Consider the following 18,143-nt stretch of genomic DNA (forward strand, 5'->3'; position numbering starts at 1 on the left):
TTATACTGTGCTGGTGGGAACTGAAATACTAAGTAGTCCTTTGAAAAAGAGGAGTACTTTTAGGCAGCCAGTTTGCACCTGCAGGGTGCATACAATTGTGAGGATGAGGGGTGTTAATTGTCTACGAATTACGGATAAGTGGCCAATTAACACCCTTGGCATTCCCCAGAGTCCAAAGCATTTGATCACATAGACATACCCTGAGACCAGGACCCCTGTGTGCTAGGCGCTGTACATACACACAGTAAGAGCTTGTCTCCACTTAAAACGCTACAGTGGCACAGTTGCACTGCTATAGCGCTTCGCTGTGGACACTACCTATGCCGATGGAAGGGGTTTGCTAGTCAGTGTAGGAAATCCACCTCCCCGAGATGCGGTAGCGCTGTCTACTCTGGAACTTAGGTTGGCATAACGACGCCGGTCACGGGGGTGGATTTTTCACACCCCTGACCAATGTCGTTAAACTGACCTAAAGCTTAAGGGATAGTCCTTGCCCCAGAGAGCTTACATCTGAACACGAGGCAAGACAAAGAGTGAGAGGGAGGAAGGATTATCATCCTCATTTAACAGGTGGAGAACTGAGGTGCAGAGACTGTATGTGACTTGCCCAAGGTCACTGGGGAAGACTGGTAGGGTTAGGAATCAAACCCAGATCGCCTGGATCCCAACCCGTGTTCATTTGTGGAGAAACCATGAATTTTGGCAACCGCTTGATTGTGTGTATTGAGCAATTCCTCTCTGTTCCGCGTTGATTTCCCCGTCTCTCCCTTCTCTCTGCAAACAGGAGGATCATGGAGGGGAGGTGGACGATCACGATGACCTGGAGCTGGTGGAGGAGCACAAGGACCGTGGGGGCATCCCAGGAGCTGATGGCAAGAAGGACGATTACTACTGAGAATGCCAGCGGCCCAGAGCGCCTGGGAGGAGAATGGAATGTTACGGGAGCAGAGGGCTGGATTTGCAGCCATCTCCTCTAGAGAAACGGATCCAGCATTAACTTCCAGAGGCGGCGAGACAGGCAGCACCAGAGGAATGCACGGCCAGCCCTCAAGCAGGCCGCTTCCAAATGCACATTGTGTTTGTGTGCCCTGTGCAACCTCGGCTGCGCTGCCCGCTGGTCTAGAAAGCAGAAGTGCTCTTTGACCCCCGGCATGGCCATGTCCTGCTGCGTCTCTTGGGGGTGCTTATTGATATCCCTGCTTCCCCGTTTCAGATGAAGTGTTTTGTTTTTGTTTTTCATTTTTTACTGCTTGTGGTACGGGAGAAGCAGATGTTTGCAGAACTATGAGATGCCACTGGTTGCGCTGGTCCAGGCTGTTGCCCTGGGCTCACTTGACTGATCTCTAATACAAAGGAATCTCTCTTTATAAATCATTTGGTTCATGATGCTTCTTTAAAACATCGTCTGTTTGCTATCTGGGATTATGCCACCTGCTGCAAACCGCACCTGAAAATGATTCAAACTTCTTACCCTTCCCCCCCAGCGTCTCCCCCTTTCCCTACAGAATCAAATGTTTTCCTGCAGGATTTAACACTAAAAACAAGTACCTTACCCTGCCCACTCTTGTTATCAGTTGTTATTTGCATTGCAGTAGCGCCCACTCATGGATCAGGTCCCCCTTTGTGCTAGAATGGACCATCTGCAGCTTGAGTCAGACCCAGCCTCCAGAGATGGTCCTTTTCATTGGGCCAATATTAATTTTATTCTTGTGGTTCTAATGGCTTGAAGTTAATGCGCTGGGGTTTTTCGCACGCGTAATGAAGGGTGTGAGCCAAACACTGGAAATGGGTTTTATTGGTTTAAATAGGGGCTCGCTGCTGGCTGTGCTTGGAAGCTAGTAAGCGTTCTCACTCCCAGATGAGGTAATGAGTACAGCTGTAGGCAGACAAAGTCACTGTGGGTCCAGTCTCATGGCATCTTGCAGGATTGGGCCCATCAAAGCCCCGCTCTGTTCCCAATTGCTGCATGTGCAGGGTGTTGCTAGAAAAAAATGAGCATCTTGGTCATTTAAACACTTGGGGTCCATCAGCTACTGACCAGCCAGAACCCACTGCAGTGAGAGTGCAAACTGAAATAGCCCTTTTCTTTTAAAAAATTGGAGCAATGGGAACGTATCTCAACCTGGTACATTTCTGGGTCACTTCTGGCAGCTTGATGGGAGACTGACCCTCAGGGGGATTATGGGTGGGTGATGAGGCGTGGGGGAGGGTTTATACTAAAATAGACATCCAGGATGAATTCACTCATCTGGCTCCAGACCAGAATGAGCATCTGTCTTGAACGTATCATTGATAAATCTCTTGCAAAGGGTGGAGGCTGCAACCATATTACCACTTAACAGCTGCCAAACATTACTGGTAGCTGGGTTCTTCCTATGGATCCGTGGCTAAATCTGCTGTGTCAGTTTACAAACTGCTTGTGAGAGGCAGCAGCTGTGATGAAGGAACACCGGTGAGTCTTACTGAGCAGAGACAGTCATCTGTGGCTGGCTTGGGGTCTGGGTAGGACGTACTTTTGCAGCAAACCCCCGTCTGTATTTTTGGCTGGTTTGTATGCTCTTGCGCCTTGTTGGAAGGGGCTGTCGAGGGGAGGCGGAAATAGCCAGCAGTTTGAAGATGGCAAACCACGCTAACCTCTCTGGTGATTGCACAATCATCTTTCCCTCTCTCTTGTACCATCCCTACTTAGGTATTCAATTAACATTGCTACCGGCCCTCAGCAATATTACAGGAAGGCGGGTTTCAGAATGAGGTGTGAAGGAGCAGATGGAGGCCAAGCTGGAGAGTGTCCCCAGGGAGCTAAGGACCAATCGCTCCCCAGGCACCTGCTTTGGAATTTGTTACCAGGCAGTTGCTCGCTGAGAGCCCGACGTTGAGCTTGGATTTATTATTTATTTTTTTGAGCAACAATCTGTGGCGCCTGCCCGGTTCTGTCCTTGCCCTTCACAACGTCCTGGAGATGGCGGCGATAGCGCTTTGCTCCTCCGGTTCCGAAAGCACAAGTGTACACGCACCCCACTGAGGCGTGCCTGTGACAGAGCCCCCCTGTGCTGACCACAGAGGATGGGAGTTGTTACGCCCACATGCGAAGAAGCCCTGACTCTAGCGCAGGCTGCAGCAGCTCAGGCTTTTAGCTCTGGGGGTGCTCAGTTCAGCCCCCAGCATGTCAGTCAAGATGGCGGCCATCATACCCCATCCCGCCCAGTTCTATACCCTGGGTGGGAGCTAACTTCTCTTCAGTTAAGCTTGTGTGCGCCCACCTATTTCAGTGCAGTTCTTTAGGCGTGAGAGCAGAATTTGAGTTTAACAATAGCTTTAAGAAATTCGCTTCCTTGATTATTTTTTTTTGTCTGTCAAAATAGTTGCTATTCCTTTTAGTCAAATGACAAACAGCCTGAAGTGCACAGGAAGACATGCGCCCCCAACATCCCCCAAGCTGTTCTTGGCAAAAACCTCACTGCAGGCCGGAAGACCTCTCCGTGTGAATGGCAAGGGTGGCTGGTTAGTGTGTTTGCTGATGCTGCGTGAATATCTCCGCACATCACAGAGCTGCTCCCCTCCCCTTCCCACATTACAATAACTCTCTTGAGTCAGGAAATCAAGGCAAGTGGGCGGTCACACCCCTAGCAACTGGGATACGTCCCCTTTTCCAGCCTTGGGTGAGAGACCTACACCCAGGAGCTGTTCAATTGCACACGTAAGTGAAGCTTTAATTTGGCCTCTTTTTTTTTTTCTCCAGATTTGCGCCTAATTAGAGCGATTCCATAAAACCCCAATTAATGAGCATTGCTCCCAAATCTCTCTGCTTTGTACAACTCAAGCAACTCATTGGTATGTCCTGCTATTTTAAGTATATTGGGGGGTTGAGTGTTCAGAGCTTGGAAAATCTATATAAGTATTTTGGAGAGACAAATGCCATACGAAGGGTTTTAGCTGGGGCCTAGTGGACATTTGTCCACACTGCAACAGGCACTAACTGGTACCTTGGTTGCCAACCTCAGCAAAGAGGCCAGAGACAGAATGGCAAATTCCTTGCCTCTTGTAAGACAACGTTTTACTCCAGGGTTGAGGCACGTTAGTCAGGCATTGTTGCTGCCTATGCTGTGTTCTCCCTATGGAAGCCACACCGTGATCCATTAGGGAGTTCAATGCAAAACTACAAAGGAACAGGTGTCATTCGGAATGTTTTAAATACAACAGCTAATACTGTGCCTACACTCTGCATTATCCTCCTCCAAACCTTGCTGTATGATGCAACACACTTCTGTCTCTACTGCCTGCTATAAATAGCTCTTACCATTCTCCTCTGATTAATCTATTTTGAATCTTCCCAGACGCATCCCAGTCAAAAACATCCCTGATTCTCAGCTGGGCCACAAAGATTTCATTGTTCCACAGACCAAACTAAGATCAGCAGTGACACGGAGGGTCTCCCGTGACACCTTCATCTCTGCGTCCCCAAGCCGGCAGCGTGGGATGAGTACTGAACTTTGTTTGCTGCCATCCCTTTTCATGTTCTCATTCACCTGTGACTCCCAGATGGTGTAAGTACATACAGGCTATACTGAAGGCGGGCTAAGTGCTGGAAATAAACTCCTAGTAGTGATGAAACAGTGTGCTGATTCAGAGAGAGTCAGCAGGAGTTATCTAAATTAGGAGGCTAATTCGCTTCTCTTGCAGATCAGTGATGAATTATCTTTGAAATTATGACTTGGCGGGATGATGACAACTCAACCCTAAACGCAAGGCTCCCTGGTAAGAGAATGCATTTACTATCTAGCCATTGTATGCTGGCCTCTGCTGAGACCTAAGCACGTCCCATGCTTTCGGTGGACTGCCTACCCACCCATGTCGGGGGTGTAATATCCACACAGCACTGTGCCAGTTTTGTTGGGTGACCTGGTTCCTAATTGTCTGTCTTATAGCAAACTGTCCCCCATTCTAATACCTATGTGAATGCGCTCAAAAATGTGGGCTGGAATAAGAGGTGCAATGTACTCCATGTCCTCTGCCCTGAACAGAAGAAATGGAAAATGGTGGGGATAGATCTGTGTGCAAGAGCACCAATGCTATTATGAGGTATTTCTAACCTTCTTATATTCTAGTTGGAAGGCTGCATATAAGCAGATGATGGAGCAAAGTATTTGCGCAGGCACCCTGGCATGAGAGCAGCATGGCCAAAATGTTTGCTGCCGATTAGGGACAAGGACAAAAGTAGAGTGAAATGACTGTGTTGTTAAGGGAATAAATGTTGAGTCAAAGCTTTGGTTCAAAACCATTCCTGACAACCCAACCTAGCCCACCTCCTGTGTTGGGCTTAGCCCTTTGATCCAAAGTCAGGGAGGATCTAGGGTTCAGTCCAGTATATAGCTGATTGGCAAATGGGATACTGGATGACCAGTTCAGGACTCTGAGTACCCGCATTTTGAACTTAAGGGGGACCTCTTGGTGAGGATGATCTGGGACACAAACTAGAGCCCACCAAATGCAGCTCCTGGTCTCCAACCAGTAGTGGAGCCAAGAGTTACAGTTAGCCCATGACGTCTTGTGGGCAGGGCCAGGGCTTAGTTTAGGGTTGGCAGTTCATAGCCCCTGCACCTCTGGACTTGCTGCATCCGATATGAAAGTAAAAAAATTGCTTGAGCCCCAGCATCTCTTTCATTATAAATTAAGCACTGACCAGGTCCCTTTGGGGTGGAGAGAACTCAGGAGAGGGTACTGGACCGGTTCTTTCAGGCAGGTGTTTATCAAGACACTTCAAGGATTATTGTGCATCCTGACCAGAGTGCCAAGTGATGGGTTCTGGTGTTGCACTCCTGCATATGTGCAGGTGACAGATTTCTTTTAGCCACATCAAGCAAATGCAATAGTATCAGGACAACAGATGCAAATAGATGCACATTGCTGGAAGTAGGACAGGATAATGTTTCCTGCTGTAATGTCTCCTTTTGGCTGATTATACATATGTCTCAGGAACTGAAGAAAAACCTTTTCTTTCCCTTCAGGCCCTTCCCAAATTTGATCAAGAGGGAGCTTGGATTTTTGTAAACAAGCACATTTTCAGGGTTAGCATGAGGTCAGAGTAAGTGCAGCTTCTGTCTCTGGCATTGACTTTCGCTTGCAATTTCATTGCTGGAAAAACACAGGCACTGCACATGGTCTTATTAGCCACTCTGCACATTTCTACTGCTGCTGGGGTGTTTAGGGCAGGCACTGCCTCTTTCTGGTCACAGGCTCACTGTTGTGATGCAAAATATACAGTCAGACTCTTACTCGCCAGAAGGCAAAAAGAGAGACATAGGAAAAAAAAAAGGGGGGGGGGGGAAGGGAAGACAAAATTTCACGTCTTGGGGGGCATTTGGGATTTAGTCAAAGCCAGTTTAGGTGGCAAAGTCATCTGGGTTCCTCTCTCTGGTCAAGACATCTCTCAGGGACAGGTCAGTGCAGGCCCAGTGGGGTCACAGTGGAAGCCTGGGTCTAAGGACACAGTTCAGGAAGCAGCCATGATTGTGAAGCTCCCTCCTTCCTGTTCTCCCATCTTTCAATCTGCCAGCATCCGTGTCCTCTTCTCTCCTAACTCTCCCCCCCCAAAATCTTTTCTTTTGAGGATGCCAAAAGGGAGTGAGGGGTGGAATGCCCCATCCTCTCATTATTTTGTCCACCTAATTTCTGACACACCAGTTTTGGATCACTGCTTTTCTTGGTTACAGGCATGATCTTAACATTGTCCTTGAGTTATAGCAGGAGGCTGCCTTTTTTTTTGTTTTGTTTTGCACTCATTCAGTCTGTCTCTACCTTTTGCCATCAACATTTGTTGTTACAGGTTATTGTGACACTTTGTGAGCTTTCATTCACTCTTCACAGCTGGGCTCAAAGAGGGAACATTTGTAGGCCCAATTTATCACAACAGCACAATGTGCTGTCCCCTTGAAGAGGACTTGTAACTCACAGAGACATGTGCAATTGAATGCTCAGCCAGAGCTGTTGCATAATTAAAGGTCAGTATAATTTTTCTGGTAGTAAATTTGTCCCAGATGGAAGAGCCCCATATACTTAAGATGCTCTGAGTTTCTAAGCTGACTGGCAGAGTAAGAATGAATAGACTGCTTTGGAATTTAATAGAGGGGAAACGATTGTGCTACCATGGGTAGGTATAAAGAAATTGTAAATAACTGGAGACCATTCCACAGTACTCTTTCCAAATTCACAATGATCCGATTCTGTATTCAGAGGTCTCCAAAGACCCGTCCCGCGATGACTAACATCTCTTAACAACCCTACAACCAAAGGGCTTCCTTTGGAAACCCTTACTCACCCAGAGTAGCATGTTACTCTGTGAGCAGCCCAAGTGCTTTCAAAGTACTATTCGGTGTGAGGTAGAGTAGTTGAATTAGACTCAAAGGAAGCAATATTACAATATTGTCTATAGAGTGATTAATAAAAATCCTTAGCAAATCCAGACCCCCACTCTGAGGAAAGGCAGGATTTCTCAATGACCGGTTTGTGGACTGGCGCCTGACCCTGAGATCTCTCTGACACGGTTTAAGAAGGCAGCAAGCCAATCCATGGTATCAAAAAGGTTGGGACACACTGTTCTAGGGTGCTCCATTCTACTGCAGTGAATTAACAGGTTCTCTGGTTTGATTTGTTTTCCCTCCCCACAGGTTTTAAAACAGACATAAAATAAGGCCCAAGCGAGGGCCATGTCTAAACCACGGGGACTAGAAGGGCATAACTGTGGCAAACTTTGCAACTCTTCATTAGTTATGCTTGACAAGCTGCCTGTGCGGCTGGTAAAGGATCACATCCCTGGCCACGAAACCGAAGCCAGCCTTAGAGTGGAATCTGTTTTTAGAAGGAAGTGCATTCTGCCTCCCTGAAGTCTGTGCAGCAAGGACAGTAGGTGGAATGAGCTCCCTCCAGAGACCCCCATCTTTTACAAAACATGCTAGGGGGTCCTTAATGCCAGCAAATTTTCCTCAACAGGCTTCTGATCTGTAAGAGAGGAGGACCCCTATGTAACAGTTCAGTGCTCGCTTAAAATGAAGTGGTCTCCTAAGGCATGTGTGAACACTGTCTGCTGAACAATCTGTCCAACCCTGTATTTAGCTTACAACTCTGATTTCCTTCCCCAGTCCTGAAGAAGAGCTCTGTGTAGCTTGAAAGCTGGTACATTTCACCAACAGAAGTTGGTCCAATAAAATATTAGCTCACCCACCATCTCTCTGGTATCCTAAGACCAACACGGCTGCAATACGGCAAACAACAATTAAAAAGGTAAGTCATTCAGAGAAGCTGGCTCAGCAGTAGACCATTTGATCATATATATGCTCAACACGTCTAAAACAAGGCTAAATTTGAATAAATCTCAGACAGGAGTTAATTATGCTTTGAACACATTCAAGTAACTACTTGAATTCAGGCCTAGCCATTTTCTGAGGCAATAAAACAAATTCAATCAAACTTCAGTGCTTCAACTTTTATTATACATCAAACTTTCACAAGCCAATATATGTTCCTCATGAAAAAGCATAAGAACTCATCTAGCCAGATTTCTCACTCCTATTTAAATAATAGTTGGCAAGAGGGCACACATTGCTTGCATTTTCCATTATACAGTTATTTCCATTTTCGTATTTGTTGATTTTGCCTTGCACATTCTGTTGTGAGAACAAATGGCCAACCACACACATCAGTCATTCTGAAACCACCACAACTACAATTCCCTTTTCTTCTCATTCAAATGGAGACTTGTGACCACTTCCTTATAATGGCTTTTAATTCTCATTTTGTGCTCTCCTGTTTGCATTCTGGTCTCATCAGCTTAAGCCTGTACTGATTTTTCCCTGCATTTGACAAATATTGATTCCCCTCCCCCCCTCGGCATTTGACAAACATTGATTTTCCCCTCCTTTCTGCGTTTGTAATTAATCAGAAGCCAATATTTCACCTTTATGTTTCCTCTTGTGGGCGTGTGTAGCATTACTGATGGTTTAACTGATACTGACCATACCTATGCATGCCAGCAGGGGCAGCATGAGCGTTATCTGAGACATCAAATTGTAGCTATTTTTAAAACCTAATTCTTGGCATCAGAAGAAGCAGATATAATAGACAAAGAGATAATATAAATCTCTATATATGGACCCTATAATTATTCACTAATGGTGTAGAATGGGGGGAAGAAACTTAAAATGTTCTTGGCACTATATATTTAATAATATGCATCTTATACCATACATTAAAATTCAGAGTATGGTCACTATCATAGGTGACATGAGCTAAATGAGTTAATGTTGTCACTAAAGAAAACATTTAACTTTTGGTTAATGTTCCCTAATCAAGCTTTTGATCACAGTTTTTTTTACAAGCCGTAATTTGGAAACTCTTCCTTGCAAGGTTTGCAGTGATCAGGTCAGTGTTGGCCCAGGAAGTATTTCATGGTATTAAACAATAAGAAAGTGAAGCAGCTGGTCCTTCAGCAATATTTATAGTCTCCCTTGACTTTGGTGTAGGAAGGAAAGGAGCAGAAAGTAGTAACTTGTGGCTTCTCTGTTGCTTAAAACCTCTTAAGACACTTCATAAATTCATTTATAAAATAATTAGAGAAAAATCCTGCATTGGGTGGAGGCTGGGAGTTATTAGGCAAGATTTATAGCAGCTTTCACCACTTTACCTGTTCAAAGGGTCCTCAAAGAGTTGAAGTTAAATGTGTATTTTGATCATCCTTTTGTTTTTTAGGAATCTCCTGCTTCCACATTTTGACAAGGGCAAGAGCAGCAGGAACATACGCCCAGCATAAATCTTTCAAGAGCGTTCTGAAAGCATTATGCTGTCGAGCAAATCTGCCTGGTATTATGTCCCCCCCCAATGATCTTCTCCACTTTCCCTCAGCATTGCAGGAAATAGCTGACACCAAAAGGTTGAGTGGGTGGATTAGGGGTCCTTCTGGCGACCGGAAGTGGTGTTTGGTTACAGGTCTCTCTGGGGCTATGTGTACACTGATAAAAAACCCACTGCATGAAGTCTCACAGCCCAGGTCAGCTGACTCAGGTTGCCGGGCTAGTGTAGACATTCATGTTGGGACTGCAGCCTGGGCTCTGAGCTGAGACCCCAGCAGAGGGGAGGAGCACCCAGGCTCCTACGTGAGCATCTACACTCCTCTTTTTAGCCCCGTAGCCTGAGCCTTGCAAGCCAGAGTCAGCTGACCTGGGCTCCCAGGCTCGGTGCCACCTATCTTTTATTACAGTGGAGACATGCCCAGGCCCCAAATATCAACACTGCCATTTTATAGCTCCCCCAGCCCAAGTCCCACAGTCCCAAGCAGCTGACCTGAGCCAGCCGTAGCCATGCCGGGGTCTATCGCAATGTCGATGTACCCGGAGCTAGCAAGACACTGGGCTCGGTACTGTAAGTCCTTCTCTAATTTCTATGATAAAATTTACCTGACCCACGCCACTTCCTGCCTCTGTGTCATTCTGCCTTTCTCCCAGCCTGTCTGACTCAGTATGTCATGCTCAAGTCTCACCCGCAGTTCCTCTGAGGGAAAGGCCAATGCACCCTACCTGCTCCCCCAGGGCCATGTTTAATAAGATAGAAATTCTAAACCTGAAAGCATAACATTTATTTAGGGCTGCCACCCATCTGGGTTTTACCCACACTGTCTGGTTTCTGGCTTCTGTGTCCAGGTGCCATAGGGTTGTCAGGCGTCAGGTCACGACGCTCCTTAACCCAGGCCAGCCCCTGCTCAGCCAGGGCCACTCCTACCTGCAGGCAGGCTCCTTGAGACCATCAAGTGAGCAATAGGGGCCTTGAGGGAAGAGGCAAGGCAGGGTGAGGCATAGGGGGTCCCTTGCCAGCAATTAGAAAGGCAACAAACCTAAGTTTATTTTATAAGAAAATCCAGACAAAAACACTTCCCTGAACAATATACCACTCACTCACCTTGAGGTAGCCTGGTCCAGAGGAGCAGGGTACCTGGGTTCTATTCCTACTATCCCCTTACCGTGTGATCTTGGGTGACTCTAACCCAGTCCCACCATCAGCATTTGTTTTAACACAGGGTCAATATCAATCTGTTCCAAGCAGGGGTTACCTGATGAGGTGTTAGAAACACCTGTGGCAGCCCTGCAACCTGTCTCCACCAGGGCTCCAATGTTGCTAACCTCAGTGAGTGGAGCTGCATGAGCATGAGCAGTGCTGGGAAACTTTCTACAATTTTCCCTAGCGTAGACAGGGCCAAAGGGCCCTCTAGCCAGTACCCTGCTGTCAATCAATGGGATTACTCTGGGCTACATGGCAGGAAGTGTCAGCTGGATTGGGCCTGCCTTGTACAACATGCAGCAAAGACACAAGGGCAGGGATAAGCATGAAAAACAAATCAGTAGTAATACTTTGTTCGAAAGGGAAAGGAATTCCATTACTCCCCACTTCATTCACAGCTCTAGATTTTAAAGGACAGCTGATGGGACCATTAGGTCATAGTCCAGAGTTTCTCAACAACTGGTCCATGGACCGGCACCGGTCCGAGATCTCCCTGACACAGTATAGGAAGCCAGTCCCTGATCTTAAAAAGGTTGAGAAAGACTGATCTAGTCTAACCTCTTAACCAAGGCCAGAGACTTTTACCCTGTTACCCTCCATCAGGCCAGGTAATATGACTAAAACACTTTGTCTCTAGATGGGCAGCCTTGATTTGATTTTACAGGAAGGAAACTGGCCCAAACTTCCTATCAGTGCTACCCCTGGCAGAGCTGAGCCCGTGCACGGATAAATGTAAAAGTCAAACGTAGATGGAACTTGTGGGTAGAGGCCCTGGACTTTGTCCCGCTCTATAAAATACAAGAGGTGTTGATGTGATCCAAATGAGGGCTGCCAACCCTCCAAGAGCGTCCTGGAGTCTCCAGGAATTAAAGATTAATCTTTAATTAATTAATGTCCTGTGCTGAAACCTCCAGGAATAGGTCCAACCAAAACTGGCAACCCTCCTCCAAATAGTGCTTGGCTGAAGTGAATGGGAGGCTTTCCTCTGAGCTGGAGGGGTGAAGGGGATCAGGTGCTTTTGGGGTTGGTGGTGCTGGGGGATGTTATTTCCCACTGACAGTATTTAGTGCTATTCTTTGCCCGAGCTCCAGTTTAACAACGCGATCTCCCTTCCGAGTCGGGTCCGGCTCCGGCCAGGCGGGTTTGTCTTGTCCTCCGCAGCCCAGCGAGAGTTAACGCCGGAGCCGTGTCTCCATTGGCAGCCGGGGGAAGCGGCGGCGGGGAGGGGGGCGGAGAGGGGCGCACACAGTCACACTCGCAGCCCGTTCGCTGGAAGTTGGCGGGGCCGAAAGGCGGCGGCGGCCGCTGCGCAAAGCAGAGGAAGGAGGCAGCGGCTGCTCCAGTCTCCTGCACTGGGCAGGGGGGGGGCGGCTGCCGGTGCAAACTTCGCCGCCGGTGCCGGGGGAAGCCGGGCGCGCGAGGAGGCGGAGGCTCCCTTCTGGGCTCGGCGCATGACGCTACCAGCCGGCCGGGGTGCCCGGTCCCCGCGGAGCCGGCGGAAGGGAGCGGGACCCCGCTAGGGCGCCGGGCTGCGGCGCTCTCCCCGCCCGGCCAGCCGGCCCCGCTGCCCGGCCAGCATGCTCAGCCCGCTGCTGCCCTGGCTCGCCCTGCTCTGCCTCTGCCAGCGGCGCCCCGGGCACGTCTCGGGTCGGCTGAGGGGCTCCCGGGAGTCGGGCGGGACCGAGGCCGCTGCCTGGGACCCTCTCCCGGCCCTGCCCAGACGGAGCCGGGGGGGGGCCCCGCCGCCGCCGGACAGCGACAGCTCGTGGTGCCCCTACAAGGTGCTCAGCGAGGGCCAGGCCGGCAGCGGCCGCCTCTGCTTCAGGAGCCCGGCCCGTGACTTCCAGTGCCCGCCGCCGCGCTGCAAGCGGCATCGCTCCTCGCCGCCCGGCGGCCTGGTGGCCAACGTGCTGCGCAACGGCAGCGTCCTGCTGCAGTGGGGGGCGCCCGGCGGCCGGCCGGCGGGGGAGCTGCGGGGCTTCGCCCTCAACTGCTCCTGGGACGGCACCTACACCCGCTTCCCCTGCGACAGCGTCCAGCTGGGCGCCAGCTGCCGGGACTACCTGCTGCCGGACGCGCACGACAGCGTGCGCTACCGCCTGTGCCTGCAGCCCGTCTACCGGCCCCGCCCCGCCGCCGCCGCGCCCCCCGGCCCGGGCCCCCGCCTCCCCGCCCAGCCTCGCGCCGAGTGCGTGGAGTTCAGCGTGGAGCCGGCCAGCATGCAGGACATCGTCATCGCCATGACGGCCGTGGGGGGCGCCATCTGCGTCATGCTGGTCGTCATCTGCCTCCTGGTGGCTTACGTCACCGAGAACCTCATGCCGCCGGCCTTCGGCCGAGCCGCCCCGGCCAAGAGCGCCACGTAGGGGAGGAAGGAAGGGAAGGAGCGGGGTGGAGTCAAGATCGCTCCAACCCCGAACGTGCCGGGCAACCTGGACCTGGAGCCTGCCCTAGAGCCGGGGCCTGGAGCTCCCTCTGCAGCGAGGGGCACGGAACTGGCCCTAGAGCTGGGACCTAGAGCTCCCGCTGTAGCCGGGGTATGGAACCGGCTCTAGAGCCTGGGCTTGGAGCTCCCATCCCTCTGCAGCCAGGGGTATGAACGGGCCCTAGAGCCTGGCCTGGAGCTCCCTCTTCTGCCCTCGAGGATGGAATCATCTCCTTCGAGCCAGGGCCTGCAACTCCCTCTCCAACCAGGGGGATGGAACCTGCCACTCAGCTGGAGCATGTTGGATTCCTCTTCATCAAGGGGAAGGACGGACACTTCTCTACCTAGCTGACTCCAAAATGCATGTTGATCATGGTCCCCTAGGGAGTAGACTTGAAGCATCATCTGTGGGTTACCAGAGCCTGTAACCTTTTTATTCCTGTTAGTGGAGACAAGGAAAACTCAAATCCAGAGGAAACCAGTGTCACCACCCAGAGCAGATCTGCAGCAGCCTGATGGATTTAAATACCATTGAATGACTCAAAGGTCTTCAGAGTTGTATGTGGTACTATTTTCCATAGAAGACTTTCAATAGATCAGTCTTGACTAAGCCAGGGAAAACAGAGTTTAGGAAGAAGCCTGGGAGAAATAGCCACACGTGTCTGAACGTGTGTGTTCTGCGCTAAAGAACTTATACTGTGAAATGTTTGTGAAGTTTGTAACTGACATTGGGAGTGGGCGTGCAGACATTACTAATCGAAAAGTGAGTGTTGTGGAACCCTGAAAGATAAGCAGCCTTCAAGACCCTGTTGACCTGTGCGCATTTTACTGTGATTTTTTTAAAATAATCTTTCCATAAGAGGATAAAAGAGATGGGACAAAGAAAGCCCCAACTCCTCACACTATTGCCATAACATAGACTATTGCACTCTTTTGCAGTAGTGTTACATAGGAAAATTCACAGTAAAATAGAGTAAGTTAGTAATGGGATCAAAGTCAGGTGTATTAACTAGCACTGAGTTAAAGATTTCAGAAATATAAGCTTATTTTTCAACACATTTTTTTAGGTACAATCTTTTTTCTGAAGTCATTTTCCTTCGTTTTATTTGCAGACCAGCTGTTAAAATACCAAGATCTTTCTAGTTTTTCTATATAAATATATTTTACAAACAATTTTAATAGCATATTTGCCAAGTGTATCATTTAAAGGTTTGGATTTCTTTTTCTATTTTTAAGTACAATTTTTTTTTAAAGCAACTATTCTGCATGTGCCATACCAGGTTTTCCAACTTAAAATAGCTCAGTGAGTTAAAAATAAAAATCAGGAATCTGCATGAAGTGCCAGCAGAATTGCAGTTTCAAAAAGTAAACTACAAAGCCTCAGCTCAAAAAAAGCACTTAAACACATGCTTAACTTGAAGCATGTGCTTAAATCCCATTGATTTAGATGTGCTTAATTGCTTTCCTGATTTGGAGTGCTATCCTGAAACTCAGTCACAGAGAATTAGATCAGTACAGCTTAAGCAACTCTGGAGCTGGTGCAAAGCTCTCTCAACTTAGTGGAAAGACTCCCATTGGGAGCAGTGAGTTTTGGATCAAGCTCTTTGCTAAACTGCTTAGCAACTCGGGGGCCCATCCTGCCCCTATCAAAATCAACAGGAGTTTAGGACAAAAAATGGATCTAGCCAATGTATCACAGGTTTCTGCCTGCTGCAGTTTAAAAAGGCCAATTTAATAGGGTCTGAAAACTGGGCTTCATAGTGGAAAGATGAATTGACCTTTAATTATAATGTTGTGAAAAGTAACTACTAGTGATAACTACGATCACTAGTCTTTGTTACCCCTTCTTTTAGGAATGCCATACACCTTAGCTGCACCAAGATAACACTCTGAATTCTCTCACGTAGCTGAGTATTTTTAATATAGGGACACTAGCTGTAATCCATTCACTCAATGCTATAATAAACTAAGATTTTAGCTAAACTCTTATATTCATTATATTGTGCCTTAGTGTTGAAAGTTTGACCCATTTACATTGGCTTTTCTGTTCTTCTTGTAAACATTGTAGGAACACAGGTACCTCCCACAGTGTGTTGTTTCTTTAATAGGAAAATAAACTTAGGCTAGCTGAACATTACTTGAATTTTAATATATATATAAAATAGAGTAAATTACCTTCCTATAGCTCCTGTGTTAGTTTTTGTTGAGTATTGTCTCCATATAGTTGACTGGAGTAACAAAAATCTAACATTATATCACATTAAAAAACAATGAAGGGGAGGGGGAATAGGGTTTATGTAACAGGATATTATTGATAGATCACATATGAAACTAAAATATTTGTCTGAATAAACATATATGTTTATAATCAGTAAATGCCCAGCGGGCATTTCTTAGGTAGTATGGAAGACATAAAACTTGTAAGTAGATGGCATATGTAGAAACCCTCTAGGATCCTTTGTTAAAATATAATATTTGTACTAATCAGATGAGCACCGCCATACTATGAACTACATTTCTCCTTTTTCCGTACTGTATGTTTTTAATCTAGCAAGCAAATTTATTTCCCTTAGGACAGAAATAATTTGAGAGTGGTCAAATTATTTTGTATTTTGTCAGACAAAAAACTTCTCTTTTATTATTTCTTCATGTTTTCCTTCTCACAAGAAGCTTGTTGTAAATTACGCTTCTTCCCTCCATGAGTTTCTTGCCTGTGAACCTTGGTTTAAAACCACCTGACCGTATTTAAAATATAATTGCAATCTGAGTATGAGCCCTGACAGAGAATTTCATTTATTCTCCCCCGTCTCCCGAGAGAGAGAATGTGTGAAATAATCTGAAATTAGGTTAAGAATATTAAGACAACTTGTACCTAATAGCCTCAAATCATCCTTTGTGCAAATCCATTGAGTTCAGTGGATTTAAACTCACAGTGAATTTGGCCCAGTTTCCTTTGAAGTCTTCACATGCATCTACCCTATGCCAATTCTAGGCAGGATTAGTAGAGTGGAACTAATATTGTACATTTCTATCAATTTCTGTTCTTGTCCTTCATCTTGCCATGAATTGCCAGACTTGAAAGTTAAATGTATAACTAATGAGCCTTGTATCACCTTAGAGTTGACCTTAATGAATTAAAAGAGCATAATAAAAACGTTAGATTCTGACTGATACCTTTTTTTAGATCAGGTGAGTTAGAAGTCCTTTCTGATTCATATAGTGGATAAACCCACCCAAGGCTTGTCCTAGTTATATTGATTGCTGTGAAATTATTGCAACATCATTTGTTATACAAGTGGAAACACATGGAGTTTTGGAACACCTAGATTATGTAAAACAGTGCTAATATAACACGCTGGCACAAAGATTTTTTTCCTAGCAAACACATTTTCCATACACACCTTTTCCTTTTCTTTGTTCTTGTTCAGTGTCCCACATGTCTATGAACCTGAAGCAAAACCCAGTGAGATCAATAGAAAGCCAGCCATTGACTTCAATGGGCTTTGGATCAGGCCCTAGAATGCTGCTGTTGATTTCTGCATTTCTTAGCAAATTAGTTGTAAAAAATATTTCTTTGCGGGGAAAAAGTAACACTGATGGTTCAGCTGCACAGTAAATGAGTTCTCAGACGTGCTGGAATTTTCAGCAGTGGTTTAAATGTTCACACCCACTTTTTTGGTTTGATTTTTCACCAGGATGGCCAATATAATAGAATAATGGTGGCGCTTCCTGGGAGGATCGCAAAGTGTTTTGTAGGGAATTGTAAGTATTTTTATTTCCATTTTAAAGCTGAGGAAACTGAGGCACAAAAAGATTATTAAGTGACTCGTCTGAGGTCACACAGAACAATTATGGCAGAGCCTGGACTAGAATCCAGACTACTGGATTTCTAATCTGCTTTTAATAAATAGAATCTGCTCTAACAACTTTCATTTTTGAAATAATGGGCTAGATCCTCAGCTGATGTAAATTGGCATAGTCCCATTGAGGCCTGGGGAGCTATCCTGATTGACATCAGTTGAAGTTCTGGGCCAATCCATTTAGATCTTATTCAGTTTGATATTCAATGATCTATTCAATGTATGCACCATTTAAAATAAGAGCATTAAAATGAATTGTTTTCATTTCTCATCATCAACCATGGATGAACCCTAGTTTGGGATAAACGTTACATGATTTCAAATATCTGCTCCTTGAGCTTCTTTGTAAAAAGGAAATCACAGTATCTACAGCATTTTAGAAGCAGAGTTAAATCCATGAGAGAATGATTCTAAACACACTGCAACCCCTACTGAATTACTTTCCTTACTAATAACATTGTCAAAACAACTGTGTCAGGCAGTTCATCTAGTGCCCAATTTCCACCCCAACGGTGGCTGAATTTCTGCAGTGGGTGAAGTGATCCGTTGTGATTTATTTAGAATGTGGTAGTGCCCCAAACCCATAAATGCTTTCTAAAAACTGAGGGAGAGAAACAAAGTCCTTGCCCCAAAGAGCTTGCTATCTATAAAGGTAAAAGAAGAAAGGGGTGGGGGAGAGATGCAGCAGTCCTTCAATCAGATCTGATAGTGCTGACCTCGGAGCCTTTGAGTAGTCCCACTGAGCCAAAACGATCAACCTTTTAATGAGCCGTTCTCAGCTCCTGACCCAAGCTTCCGCTGCAAACCCAAATTGC

General features: G+C 46.8%; 2 protein-coding genes across 4 annotated transcripts in view; both read left to right on the forward strand.

Annotated features, from left to right (window-relative positions):
- The window catches only part of LOC137165778 (Golgi integral membrane protein 4-like), a 75,850-nt gene extending 74,451 nt beyond the window's left edge, over nt 1-1,399 (forward strand). For all 3 annotated transcript variants that reach the window (XM_067567226.1, XM_067567225.1, XM_067567227.1), the window contains one exon: nt 785-1,399. In XM_067567226.1, the coding sequence (XP_067423327.1) occupies nt 785-819 (35 nt within the window). In that variant the 3' untranslated portion in view covers nt 820-1,399. The remainder of the gene's footprint in view (nt 1-784) is intronic.
- A 10,726-nt stretch (nt 1,400-12,125) lies between these two features.
- On the forward strand, nt 12,126-13,472 carry FNDC10 (fibronectin type III domain containing 10). The gene has a single exon (XM_067567228.1). It carries the CDS (start codon nt 12,621-12,623, stop codon nt 13,407-13,409), a length of 789 nt encoding a protein of 262 aa, XP_067423329.1. The 5' UTR covers nt 12,126-12,620; the 3' UTR covers nt 13,410-13,472.
- The last annotated feature ends 4,671 nt before the right edge of the window (nt 13,473-18,143 follow it).

Source organism: Emydura macquarii, unplaced genomic scaffold, assembly GCF_026122565.2.
Source record: "Emydura macquarii macquarii isolate MOO-44397 ecotype Brisbane River unplaced genomic scaffold, CSIRO-AGI_Emac_v2 contig_2768, whole genome shotgun sequence".
Classification (NCBI taxonomy): Eukaryota; Metazoa; Chordata; order Testudines; family Chelidae; genus Emydura; species Emydura macquarii.

Bases quoted from the DNA above. Each gene is read 5' to 3' on its own strand.
- FNDC10 (XM_067567228.1), top strand. From the start codon at position 12,621: ATGCTCAGCCCGCTGCTGCCCTGGCTCGCCCTGCTCTGCCTCTGCCAG.